The following is a 13,960-nucleotide window of genomic DNA, read 5'->3' as shown; positions in this document are numbered from 1 at the left end:
GGAAGATGGCAACCAGCAGGATAGCAGTGAGGAAGAGAGTGTGAGAGAGTGAGGGAGCAAAAGGGGAGTGTGTGTGTGTGTGACAGTTAGGTCCTGCAGGACTTTCGAGGGCTGGTGGACAGGGCTATCCTAGATGGGGAGACCTGCTACCAGTGCAATCACTCCCGGGATAGCTGGCTCTGACACAGTAACCACACCATCTTGAAGGGGAAAGCTGCTGTTACTAGGAGCCCATCCTCACCATACCTAGAATGGCCCTAGACAGCACCCTGGACCCTACAGCCACTCTGACCCAAGACCTGCTACTTCAGATGCAAGACCTATGGACAATGGGACCCCAGCCTCCCTGTCCACAGGAACCTGTGAGTTTCAGAGTGTGCTCCCCTCCTGCCAGCCCACCACTTTGGCCCCGTGCCCCGTGACTGTGCGACCTGCCTGCCAGTTCCGCCACTTTAACAGCATGCCCAACACGTCCAAGCCCTGGGCCCACCGGCGAGTGTGGGACTGTGCAACCTGCCCCCCAAGCCCATTGATACAACTGCAGGCCCTGTGCATCTCCACGCCAGGGCCCTTCAGGAAGTCTTGGTGAGTGCAACCCTCCTGACAAGCCCACCGCTGTAGCCACAGGCCCCAGGCAACTCAGAGCCTAGATCTTTCAGTAAGAGCAAAAGTGGGGAGACAAAGTAACAACCTCCAAAGGAAAGAGTAATCGCCAGAAAAGGTACTAAATGAAATGGAGGCATGCAATATGTCATAAAAAGAATTCAGAGTAAGGGTCATAGTGTTTCTAAACTGGATAGATGAGAAAATCAACAACCTATGTAAGAATCAAGAGGAAATAAAAATGATATAGCTACAATAAACAACAAAATAGAAGGTTTCCACAGAAGACTAGAAGAAGCTGAGGACCGAATTAGCAAATTAGAAGCCAGTGCTGAAAAAACTACCAATCTGAACAGCAATTGAAGAAAAAATTAAAAAGCAGGAGGAGAGCCTAAGGGAGTTTTGGGACAATATGAAATGAAGTAACATACTTATATTAGGGGTGCCAAAACAACAAGAAGAGGAGCAAGGATTAGAAAACATATTTGAAGAAATAATGACAGAAAACTTCCCTATTTGGGGAGGAAAAAGTCACAAAACCAGAGAGTCCCAAAAAATATGAACCCCAAAAGACCCACACCAAGACATGTCGTAATTACAATGGCAAACGTTAACAACAGAGAGAATCTTAAAGACTGCAAGAGAGAGACAGAGAGTTACCTATGAAGAATCTCCTATTAGATTATCTAACAATTTTTCAACAGAAACACATCAGGCCAGAAGGAAATGGAATGAAGTATACAAAGTGATGCAAAGTAAGGGACTTAATCCAAGAATACTCTATCTAACAAGGCTATCATTCAAAATTGAAGGGTAATCAGGAGCTTTGCAGACAAAAAAAGGCTAAGGGAGTTTATCACTATCAAGCAATGCAAAAATGACAAAGGTACTGTTGTAAAAAGAAGGGGAAAAAAGGGAAGAAGGTACACAGGCACAAAAAATAAAAATGGCTACAAACAAGTACCTATCAATAATAACTTTAAATGTAAATGGCCTAAATGCTTCAATCAAAAGACATCCAGTGGCTGAATGGATTAAAAAAAAACATGACCCATATATATGCTATCTACAAGAGACCCACCTCAGAACAAGGGACTCACACAGACTGAAAGTGAAGGAATGGAAAAAAATATCTTTCAGGCAAACAGAAATGAAAAAAAAAGCTGGGGTACCAATACTTGTATCTGACAAAATAGACCTCAAAGTGAAGGCCATAACAAGAGATAAGGAAGGCCACGTCATAATATTAAAGGGATCACTACAACAAGAGGATATAACTCTGGTAAACATATATGCACCCAATGCAGGAGCACCCAACATACATAAAAAAAAAAACTTCTGGAAAATATCAAGGGAGAAATCGACAGCAATACAATCATAGTAGGAAATTTTAATACCCCATTGACAACACTGGATAAATCCTGTAGACAAAAAATCAGCAAAGAAACACTAATCCTAAATGACTCACTAGATAAGATGGACTTAATCGACATCTTCAGAACATTTCACCCCAAAGCTGCGGAATATACATTCTTCTCAAGTGCACATGAGACATTTTAAAAGATAGACCACATATTGGGTCATAGCAAACTCTCTCCACATTCAAGAAGACTGAAATCACATCAAGGATCTTCTCAGATCACAATGGCATAATATTAGAAATAAATTATAATAAAAACAATAAAAACATTCAAATACTTGGAGGCTAAGTAGCATGCTATGAAACAATGATTGGGTTACCAAAGAAGAAATTAAAAACATCCTGGAAACAAATGACATTGAAAACACAGCAATCCACATGATCTCATGAATCTAGAGGAAATAATGAACAACATAAACTGATGAACAAAAACAGACCCGGAGACAAGGAAGCATCGATCAGACTGTCAAACCTCAGAGGGAAGGAAGGGGAGGGTGGGGTAAAGGGGGAGAGATGAACCAAAGGACTTGTATGCATGCATATAAGCCTAAACAGTGGTCACGGACAACAGGGGGGCGGGGGCATATGTGGGGAGGGGTTTGGGATGGGAATGGAAGGATGAGGACAATTATGTGATACCATAATCAATAAAGAAATAAAAAAAAAGAAAAGAAAACACAACAACCCAAAATCTATGGGACACAGTGAAAGCAGTCCTGAGCGGGAAGTTCATAGCATTACAGCCGTGCCTCAAAACACACACACACACACAACAAAACAAAATACCATAAAAAAAAATTGGTAATAAATTATCTAACTCTACAACTTGAAGAATTAGAAAGAGAGCAACAAAAAAGCCGATAGTGAGCAGAAGGAGGAGATAATAAAGATCAGAGCAGAAATAAATGACATAGCGACCAAAAAAAAAACAATACAAAAGATCAATAAAACCAAAAGCTGGTTCTTTGAAAGGATAAAGATGATTGATGAAACTCTAGCCAGGCTCACCAAGAAGCAAAGAGAGAGGACCCAAATAAACAAAATCAGAAATGACAGAAGCACAATAACAACAGACCCCAGAGAAATACAAAATATTTAAAAAAAAAATACTATGAACAACTATATTCAAACAAACTGGTCAACCTAGAAGCAATGAACATATTCCTAGAAAAATATAACCTTGCAAAACTCAATCTGGAAGAATAAAAAAATATGAAAAGGCCAACAACTTATGGAGTAAATTGAAGCAGTCATCAAAAAACTTCCAGCAAATAAAAGCCCTGGGCCAGATGGCTTCACAGGGGTTTTACCAAATAGTCAAAGAAGAACTGAAACCTATCCTCCTCAGACTATTCCAAAAATATTCAAGAGGAAGGAACACTTCCAAGCTCTTTCTATGAAGCCAGCATCACCAAAATACCAAAACCAGATAAAAGACACTACAAAGTAAGAGAATTATGGGCCAATATCCCTGATGAACACAGATGCTATAATCCTCAACAAAATCCTAGCAATTCAGATCTAGCATTACATTAGACAGATCGTACACCATGACCAAGTGGGATTTATTCCAGGGATGCAAGGATGGTACATATCTACAAATCAATAAACGTGATCTATCACATAAACAAATTGAGAGACAAAAATCACATAATCATATCAATTGATGCAGAAAAAGCATTTGACAAAATCAAACACCCTTTCTTGATAAAAACCCACAGCAAAGTGGGAAAACAGGGATCATACCTCAACATAATAAAAACTTTATATGACAGACCTATATCCAACATCTTCCTCAATGGGCAAAACCATTTACCCTAAGAACAGGAACAAAACAGGTATGCCCACTCTCACCATTTCTGTTCAACATAGTACTAGAAGTGCTAGCCATTGCGATTAGACAAGAAGAAGAAAGGAAAGGCATCCAAACTGTAAAGGGAGAAGTAAAACTGTCATTACTCTCAGATGATATGATATTGTACATAGAATACCCTAAAGACTCTATAAAAAAAACTATTAGACTTAATAAATGAATTCAGCAATGTAGCAGAATACAAAATTAACACCCAGAAATCTATGGCTTTTTTACTAGTATACACCAATAATGGACTTATAAAAAGATAAATTTAAAAAACAACCCAATTTACCATTGCAACAAAATAATTAAGATACCTAGGAATAAACTTAACCATGGAGATAAAGACCTGTACTCAGAAAACTACAGGACATCAAAAAAAGAGATAGAGGAAGAAATAAACAAATGGAAGAATATACCATGTTCATGAATGGGTAGAATCAACATCATTAAAATGTCCATACTACTTAAAGCAATCTATAGATTCAATGCAATCCCCATTAAAATACCAATGGCATATCTCACAGACCTTAGAACAGGGGTCCTCAAACTTTTTAAACAGGGGGCCAGTTCACTGTCCCTCAGACGGTTGGAGGGCCGGACTATAGTTTAAAAAAAAACTTTGAACAAATTCCTATGCACACTGCACATATCTTATTTTGAAGTAAAAAAACAAAATGGCAAAAACACCCACATGTGGCCCGCGGGCCATAGTTTGAGGACGCCTGCCTTAGAACAAATGCTCCAAAAATTCATATGGAATAAAAAAAGACCCAGAATAGCCACAGCAATCCTGAGAAAGAAGAACAAACTTGGAGTGATCACAATAACAGATATCAAGCTATATTACAAGCCACTGTTCTCAAAACTGCCTGGTACTGGCACAAGAACAGACATATAGACCAATAGAACAGAACAGAGAACCCAGAAATCGACCCAAGCCATTATGCTCAATTAATATTTGACGAAAGAGACAAGAGCATACAATGGAGTCAGGGCAGTCTCTTCAATAAATGGTTTTGGGAAAATTGGACAGATACATGCAAAAAAAATGAAACTAGACCACCAACTTACACCATACACAAAAATAAATTCAAAATGGATAAAGGACTTAAATGCAACATGGGAAACCATAACAATCTTAGAGGACTCCACAGGCAGCAAAATATCAGACAATATCTTTACTCATGCAGCTCCTAGGAAAATGGAAAATAAGGAGAAAATAAACAAATAGTACTACAGCAAAATAAAAAGCTTCTACACAGCAAAAGAAACCATCAACAAAACAATAAGAAAGCCCACTGCATGGGAGAACTATTTCCCAATGTTATCTCCAATAAGGGATTAATCTCCAAAATTTATAGGGAACTCATACAACTTAACAAAAGAATCCAATAAAAAAAATGGGCAAAGGACCTAAAAAGACACTTTTTGAAAGAAGACATAGAGAAGGCCAAGAGACATACAAAAACATGCTCAAAGTCACTAATCATCCGAGAGAGGCAAATCAAAACAACAATGAGCTACCATCTCACACCTGTCAGAATGGCTATCATCAACAAATCAACAAATGACAAGTGCTGACAAGGATGCAGAGAAAAAGGAACCCTCATGCACTGCTGGTGGAAATGCAGACTGGTGCAGCCTCTGTGGAAAACACCATGGAGTTTCCTCAAAAAATTAAAAATGGAACTCCTATTTGACCCAGTAATCCCACTTCTAGGAATATATCCCAAGAAATCAGAAAGGATATATGCACCCCTATGTTCATAGCAGCACAGCACAATTTACAATAGCTAAGATATGGAAACAGCCTAAGTGCCCATCAGCAGATTAGTGGATTAAAAATGGTGGTACATCTACACAATGGAATACTATGTTGCTGTAAAAAAGAAGGAACTCTTACCATTCGCAAGAGCATGAATTGACATGGAGAGCATTATGCTAAGCAAAATAAGCCAGTTGGAGAAAGACATGATCTCACTCCTTTGTGAAATACAATGAACAACATAAACTGATGAACAAAAATAGATCCAGAGACAGAGAAGCATCGAACAGACTGTCCAATCTCAGAGGGAAGGCAGGGGAGGGGGGGGTGTAAGAGATCAACCAAAGGACTTGTATGCATGTATATAAGCATAACCAATGGACACAGACACCAGGGGAGTGAGGGCATGTGCTTGGAGGTAGGAGTGGCCAGGGAGAAGTCAATGGGGGAACAATATGTAATGCTTTAATCAATAAAGAATAAAAAAAAAATGCCTTGTAACCAACAAACACATATATCAAACTACAAATGGTCAGTGTGATAAAAAGTTATTCTTCAGTGGAAACCTGTGTATGTATGCATGGATATAAGGCAAGACTTTTGGAATCAAATCATCTATATGTTTTTTTATTCTGGAAAAATATAGTATGGCCCAGCCGGTGTGGGTCAGTGGTTGAGCATAGACCTCTGAATTAGGAGGTCAGGGTTCAATTTCTGGTCAGGGCTCATGCCCAGTGTGGGCTCGATCCCCATTAAGGGGCACCCAGGAGGCAGCTGACCAGTGATTCTCTCTCATCAATGATGTTTCTATCTCTCTCCCTCTGAAATCAATAAAAATATATTTTTAAAAAATAAAATATAGTATGAATTTTATATGCCATTATTTATTTTCTTGGGAGAAAGTATCTAATGTACTGATGATATCTAATAAAATTCCAGCAGTTATAAAAGGGAGATATGGAAATAACAGTTTCAGTTATATTTACTCTAATCTAACAATAAGCCAGCCATAATTTTATAATCAGAACACTGTGAATATAGTATATGAAAAGGAATATCAATATACTCAAACATTTACTGATGTTAAAAATGCTTTCATTTGCACATCAGGTAAATGAAACAATAAATCCTATATCAATAAAAGGCTAATATGCAAATCAACCGAATGGCTGAATGACTGGTCGCTATGATATGCACTGATCACCAGAGGGCAGACGCTCAATACAGGATCTGCCCCCTGGTGGTCAGTGCACTCCTACAGGGGGAGTGCCTCCCAGCCAGAAGCCAGGCTCACGGCTGGCGAGAGCAGCGGTGGTGGCGGGAGCCTCTCCTGCCTCTGCTGCAGCGCTAAGGATGTCTGACTGCTGGGTTAGGCCTGCGGGGAGTGGGCCTAAGCTGTCAGTGGGACATCCCTCGAGGGCTTCCGGACTGCGAGAGGGTGCAGGCTGGGCTGAGGGACCCTCCTGAGTGTACGAATTTTGTTTACTGGGCCTCTAGTATATTAATAATAAAGCATACACAATATTTTTGAGTACTACCATTAAATTTTGACAAGTCACACAGGCAATGGTGTCTACCATCAGTAAGACCATGAAGCACAGTTAATGATATACTTTATTCTAGGAGAGCAATAACCTATCAAAGTTAAGTGATTTGCCCTAATTTTGTGACACTATTCCTTTGCTTTAAAATGCAAGCAGTACTTTCCCCTACTGCTTTAGACACACTGTTATTAACGCACAGTAACCCGAGTATTTCCCCTGCTTCTGCAATGTCACCGTGTCTTTTCTGAACCATTCATTTGGTTCTTGGCATGTTCTTCTGTTTTATGTTCTGTGGAAGAGCATTCATGCCACAGTGAGTCTTAGCACAAAGCCTCTCCGACTTCCTCATTTTATAAGACATTTACTTAAGTGCTTTACACACAGTAGGGCTGAGTGAAAACTGACTGCTGATTTATTTCAATGATCTTTCAATGGAAGCATTAACCAATGAAATGACTTTCTCTTAGTACAGCTGGAAGAAATTCATGAGTTTACTGAAATTGTCACAGCAAACCTACCCAATTTGTTTAATGGCTGATCTTGCATACAATACACCTAATACCAAACACGTAATTCGTCATAGTTTTCCTATTTGATAGATTGAGGTTACACATATGTGCAAACATCAGAGGACCTTAATATGCAGGTACTGAGGTGATGTTCATATTTCTGCTCCTCTAAAGTGCTCCTTTATATTACCTGATAGCGGTAGAATGACAAGATTAACACGATTTCATTCTGAATTCCATGCTCCCAGCTGTACCCATTTCACTAAACAGAAAATCATTTCAGCTGCCCCTACCTGAGTGACTGCATTAAGTCACAACTTTTAGAGTTAAAAATAAATATTTCATTTTCTCTGGAAATCTAAAAGGCTTGCTTGCAAATGGGAGAAAATTCTAGTTCTTCAAATGCATACGTTGGTAGTGTTGACTGAAGCAGTTCACACAGAAATGCCACTGATTTGGGCCTCTTTAATTCTCAAACAAAGAAACATCCTTTTCTTCTGTCTTCCTAGCTCCCTGTCCCCAATCCACCACAATTCCATTGAACACTGAGCCTCACCACCAGAAGAGCAAAAGCCACAATCGCAAAAAGTGAAATCGATGTATTTATCTAGAAATATCTTCAACAGATACTGCACACAGGATCATTTTAGAATAATGTCATGTGCAGTAACATGACAAGTCAGAGATAGTCTTTATCACATAATCTATCAACTTAAGTATTCTATCACTCCTCTGTCAGAACAACTTTGAATGTGCTTTCCTGTCCAAATTAGCTTCATGTATAATAATAAAAGTATAATATGCTAATTAGACTAGACAGCCGAACAACCTTCCAGACGTCATTCCGGAAGAAGCCGTGGTTGTGGGGTCTGAGACAGAGGTGGTTAGGGGCTATCAGGCAGGCAGGCAGAGTGGTTAGGGGTGATAAGGCAGGCAGGCAGGCAGGCAGGCGAGTGGTTAGGAGCCAGCAGTCCTGGATTGTGAGAGGGATGTCCGAGTGTCAGCTTAGGTCCAGGATCAGGCCAAGGCTGACAGTCGGACATTCCCCGAGGGGTCCCAGACTGTGAGAGGGTGCAGGCTGGGCTGAGGGGATCCCCCCACCCTGTGCATGAATTTCATGCACCAGGCCTCTAGGATAGAATATAAGACACTCCATAATTAATTTCAATCTGCATTGCCGTAGTTTTGCCTGTTTATTCTGTGATTATGCCTTATATTCTGTTCAAAATTGACTTCCTACACTATGCATGTTTCCCCACCTCCATTCCAATCCTTCCTTTAATGTCTATAAAGTACCTACCAGTCTTCCAATGTCTACAACTAATGACCCTCTTACATGAAGCTTTTTTTATTCTTTCTTTTACCTTATATCTCAAATAGAATGTTTTTGTCTTGGGGAACCCACATTGTATTTTCTGAATGCTACTTCTGTGTCTTACTTCTTAGTTAATGGTATACCTGTCTCACCCTCACTATACTGTGCTTTATTCATTTTGTATTCCCTGCAGTATGTTGGACATCCTAAGTACTCATATAGCCGAAATAGGCTGAAGGAATAAAAATTCACTAGGGGAAGTTTAGACATGTGGGAGAGGAATAATCTAAGTTATCAAATATTTTATTATAAACATTTGGTTACTTACATGCTAGATTAATATTTTTCTACATGCCTCAAGATAGCACTGGATCCTAATCTTGAAGTTTGAAATATTTTCTCATGATAGATGTTATCTAACAATTACGGTTAAAAAATCTGGGACTCTTGAGATATAAGGAAAATAAACACTCTGTGATAATCTTGGCACAATTAAGAAAAACCTTTTTATTTGCACTAAACCTCTAAATATCTTGTTTTATTTTCATGGTCAGAGATTTTTGTCCTATAGCACTGTTTGTATTCTCTGAAATGTTCAGGTTCTAGTCACATTATTAACCTGTTCCTTAACAAATATTTTGTTGGCTAGATATTTATTTGTTATTGGTGGTGGGTTTTCCTTATCTCACACATGTAATCCCACACATTCACTACCCTCACAATGTTGCTATAATTTGTCCTTCAACATCAGATTAGAAATAAAACCAGCACACAGAGTGTACTTATTTTCTGAAAGACAGCCCTGGACATTTATAGGCAGATTTAAGGTCATCCATATAAACATGAGCCTCATCAGCAGAAGAGCAAAAGCCACTATCTCAAAAAGCAAAATCATTCGGTGCATTTATCTAGCAATATCTCCAACAGATACTGTTCACAGGGTCATTTTAGAGTAATGTCACATGAAGTAACATGACAAGTCAGAGATAGTCTTTATCACATAAGAAACGGCAGTAGCTTTAATTTTTCAAGAGGAACAAACCAAGATAGTTGGACACAATATTAGTATCTAGAAATAAGGAAATAAATTCCAAGTGTCCAATGATATTTTACAACATTATACCACAAATATTTTCACCTCAGATGGTTAACACCAACTGACCAACAAAATATTTCTGAAGGAATAGGTTAATAATGTGACTAAGACCCGAGAATTTCAGAAAACGAAAACAATGCTACTGGACAGAAATCTCTTACCAAGAAAATAAAACAAGGTAAATAATCCCAATAGCTCTTAGCTTGCAGATTCATGTTATAAGCATTATGTTAGCTATTTGATTATGGTAAGTGGGAAGGGGAAGAGAAAGGGGAGTAAATGGAAGCCACAGAAAATTCTTACACTTCACTTTAACTATGAATTAGAGGGCTTTTTTCCCTCAGAGCTCTCTACCACTAGCAAATGGAGTAATTAGAATTTAATTTATTCTTGCTTCCCTTACCATTTGTCTAGTGAAGATGCAAATAAAAAGGGCAAATGTTCTAGCGGATGATGAAAACTGGCATATGAGAGAAGACACATGATGACAGGGAGTGAGTTGTCACTCCATTTATAGGGTGTTTAGTTTTATGAATTCCCCGTATGGTATTCCATATGTATATTTAGTTTTAATTTACACTTTTAGAACTTAGCCAAGTTTTCTTATCTTAAAGTGGAAAGACAATACTTAATTTGAAGCATTGCCTCTAATGAAAACAAGTCTAAATAATATATTACATTTGAAACAAAAATGTAACTTCCCATACAAAAATTAATAACCAGCATTCTAGGGCTCTTAAGAGCAGGTTTATATTAGTACTAAAACTGTATAACATAGTATTGAAAAGAAACTTGAAAGGAGAGGTCTTCAATGAATTGGCTAAGATAATTATTTTAAGTATTTCAGAAGTTCATTCAGGAAATATATATTTTTAAATATATTTTATTGATTTTTTACAGAGAGGAAGGGAGAGGAATAGAGAGTTAGAAACATCAATGAGAAACATCGATCAGCTGCCTCCTGCACACCCCCTACTGGGGATATGCCCGTAACCAAGGTACATGCCCTTGACTGGAATCGAACCCGGGACCCTTCAGTCCACAGGCCAACGCTCTATCCACTGAGCCAAACCAGTCAGGGCAGGAAATATTGTTATATGCTGCTAATAAATAACTAGTCAATTCCTATCAGAGATCATTTCAACACTTTTCTCAAGAGAAGTCTGATCATGTAGGAATGAAAAGAAATAGAGACTAAAGGAAAAAAAAATACATTAAAAAAATGGTGTGGAAACATTCTTTTGAGGATAACAATCTCCATTTTCAGAAAGGATCATAAAGATGCATTTAAAAATTCTTTCTCTTTAATTTACATCATATTTAGATGACTTTGAGGGGAAACTTTGGAGATCTTCAAATGTATAATAGACTAGAGGTGTAGCCTTGAGTGGAGGCCAAGGTAGGCCAGGGCTGCGAAAGCTTGGCTTCCTCCATCGCCGGGGGCAACTCAAGCCTCCTGCTCTCTCCAGCTCCGTGGCTGCCACCATTTTTGTTGGGATTTATTTATCTTCTATAATTGAAACTTTGTAGCCTTGAGTGGAGTCCAGGGCCGGCCAGGATGTGCGGAAAGCTTGGCTTCCTCCATCGCTGGGGAAACCCAAGCCTCCTTCTTGCTTTGTGGCTGCAGTCATCTTGGTTGGGTCAATTTGCATACTCGCTCTTGATTGGCTGGTGGGTGTTATGGAGGTATGGTCAATTTGCATATTACTCTTTTATTAGATAGGATGAGACTGAAGGTACCAAAGACAGTCATTGGCAAAGAGTCCTGTCAAACCACCACCACTCTTCCCTTTGTGTTCAATGCCATCCTAGACAGTTTTGAGTGTTCCTATCCTGGCTATCCTAGAATATCACAGAGGTCAAATATTATACAAAGGTTTCATTATTACCTCCCTTCATACAGGGGCACACAAACACACGTGCACACAGACACAAACACATACACACACAGGAGTTGAGTACATGTCACATTTCACACTTGTTTCTAGAATATATTATAGGGTGAATTCATCAACTGCAAGCCACTGTATTGAAGGAATAAGTTACTTCCTTAAAATAACAATTTAAGGTCAATAGAGGTGGGTTCACTTTAATATTAAAGTCTTCAAAAGAGGCAAGCCTCCTTTAGCTGAGGGAAGATGGGATAATCTGATCTCAGAGCCAAAAATATCATGGAAGCAAATATGAGAATATAAGCAACTCTGCCAAGGGCTTACTAAGAGTTCTAAACTCAGTGATTCTGCTTTGCCACTTCGGTTTCCTGTATGTTTAAATTCTTTCCTGAACATATAAAGGAGTGGCAATATCCTTCAAGAAATCAACATATGTGAGAGTCTGTCTCTCTCAGTTTTATGGAGAAATAGCTGGCTTTATAACAGTGAACTGGACTTGGTGTTTTTACGTTGGTGAGAAGATTCATTTTACCTCTTTGCATAGGTGTACTGACAATTCTAATGCTTATTTCTGATATGCTATAATTACACAACTCTTTTCAAGTTAGACAGAACTAGGAGATTAAAAAAAAATAGTGTCAATTCTCCCGCCAAGTTACTAACAGGAAAAAAAGTTTGGTGAAATAAGAGAAGGTGAAATAAATCTCTGGCAAATTGTCTAGTGTCTTCATATTAAAATTAAATCATTACTTAGAACCTTTCCTTAACTTCTTTTAAGTTCAAGTTTTAATGAGCTTCTGAATATTTATAACTTGGACTTCATTAAAGACCTGCAGGGAAGTACCACACTAGGCAAAAAGAAAAAAAAAAAAAACACTACCCAACCTTTCACACTACCTCCTGCCAGAAGAGTTTAAGCAGGTTTGTATATTTCTTACCTTGGCTCCTTCTAAAGGCAAATCATGGCGTCTGTGTTTCCTCATTAGTACTTGGTCAGAGCCCATTCTACTGTGCCTTCCATTTACATTTGAGCTTGCTGTGATTCCAGGCTTTGGAGAGCCATCCCCTACCAGTCGACAGCCTGCTGACTGATTAGTCCCAAATACATCCCGAGGGCACCAGGCTTCAAGAGGCATTGGCTGGTCTCTGGAAGGCACACTCTCCACAGGATGCAAATGGCGACTTAGTCTGTTATCAGGTGGGATAGGGGGAGGTCTCTCAGGTGGAGGGGGAGGAGGATCTCTTAAGGGAGGAGGTGGTGCTGGGAGTGGTTTATCTTGTTTTCTCACCATGCAAGGAGAAGACTAAGGAGAAACAAGAGGAAAGAAAATCAAGAGTTGTACCAGGCACTGAAATTACTTCCAGAATACTATATTACTGCTTTTGTTTTCTAAGCCATAATAGAGCTTTATTAGATCCATATGTCATTTTCTTATAAGTTTCTTTTTATTACCAGTTAATGAAATTTTAAAATGTTAATGGAAGACTCTTATAAATATATTTCATTAGAAATTTCTGTAGAAATGAGTATATAAACTGAAATGTTAAAATTTTAAGGACTGTACAGGAAAAAGCAGAATACCAAAATTATATGGTGATTTTGAATGGCTGACATTAAAATAATAGAGTCATTAATTAATTTATTTGCACGTTTCTATGACTTAGGAGAGGAAGCCATCAAAGTTGTTGTTCTTTTTCTTTTTTAAAAGCAACTTGATTTGTAATATCATTGGATAACTGAGTGTTGGTTTTGCTATATTTGTATTCACTGCTGTAATATAATTTGATAAGGAACAAATTTGCTCTGGTTCTTTGTTTTATCAGTTACTACCAGAATAGTAAAAAATCACAAATAATATAGTAGCATCATTTATAGTCCTCACTTGAATTTCATGGTTCCTTAAAATGAAAAAAAAAGTCTGATTCTTATATGGAAATATGAAGGTATATATGCTCCA

The 13,960-nt window shown here is 38.4% G+C and overlaps 1 protein-coding gene across 9 annotated transcripts in view; it reads right to left on the bottom strand.

Annotated features, from left to right (window-relative positions):
- Nucleotides 1-13,960, bottom strand: part of CBLB (Cbl proto-oncogene B) — a 238,865-nt gene that overhangs the window by 46,283 nt on the left and 178,622 nt on the right. For 7 of the 9 annotated variants that reach the window (XM_054714013.1, XM_054714016.1, XM_054714017.1 and 4 more), the window contains one exon: nucleotides 12,941-13,306. The exons of the other annotated variants lie outside the window; for them this stretch is intronic. In XM_054714013.1, coding sequence (XP_054569988.1) covers nucleotides 12,941-13,306 — 366 coding nt within the window. The remainder of the gene's footprint in view (nucleotides 1-12,940; nucleotides 13,307-13,960) is intronic. 9 annotated transcript variants of the gene reach the window in all.

This window comes from Eptesicus fuscus, chromosome 3, assembly GCF_027574615.1.
Source record: "Eptesicus fuscus isolate TK198812 chromosome 3, DD_ASM_mEF_20220401, whole genome shotgun sequence".
Taxonomy (NCBI): Eukaryota; Metazoa; Chordata; class Mammalia; order Chiroptera; family Vespertilionidae; genus Eptesicus; species Eptesicus fuscus.
Note: the sequence above shows the minus strand (reverse complement) of the source record. Positions and strands in the feature narration are given on the sequence as shown.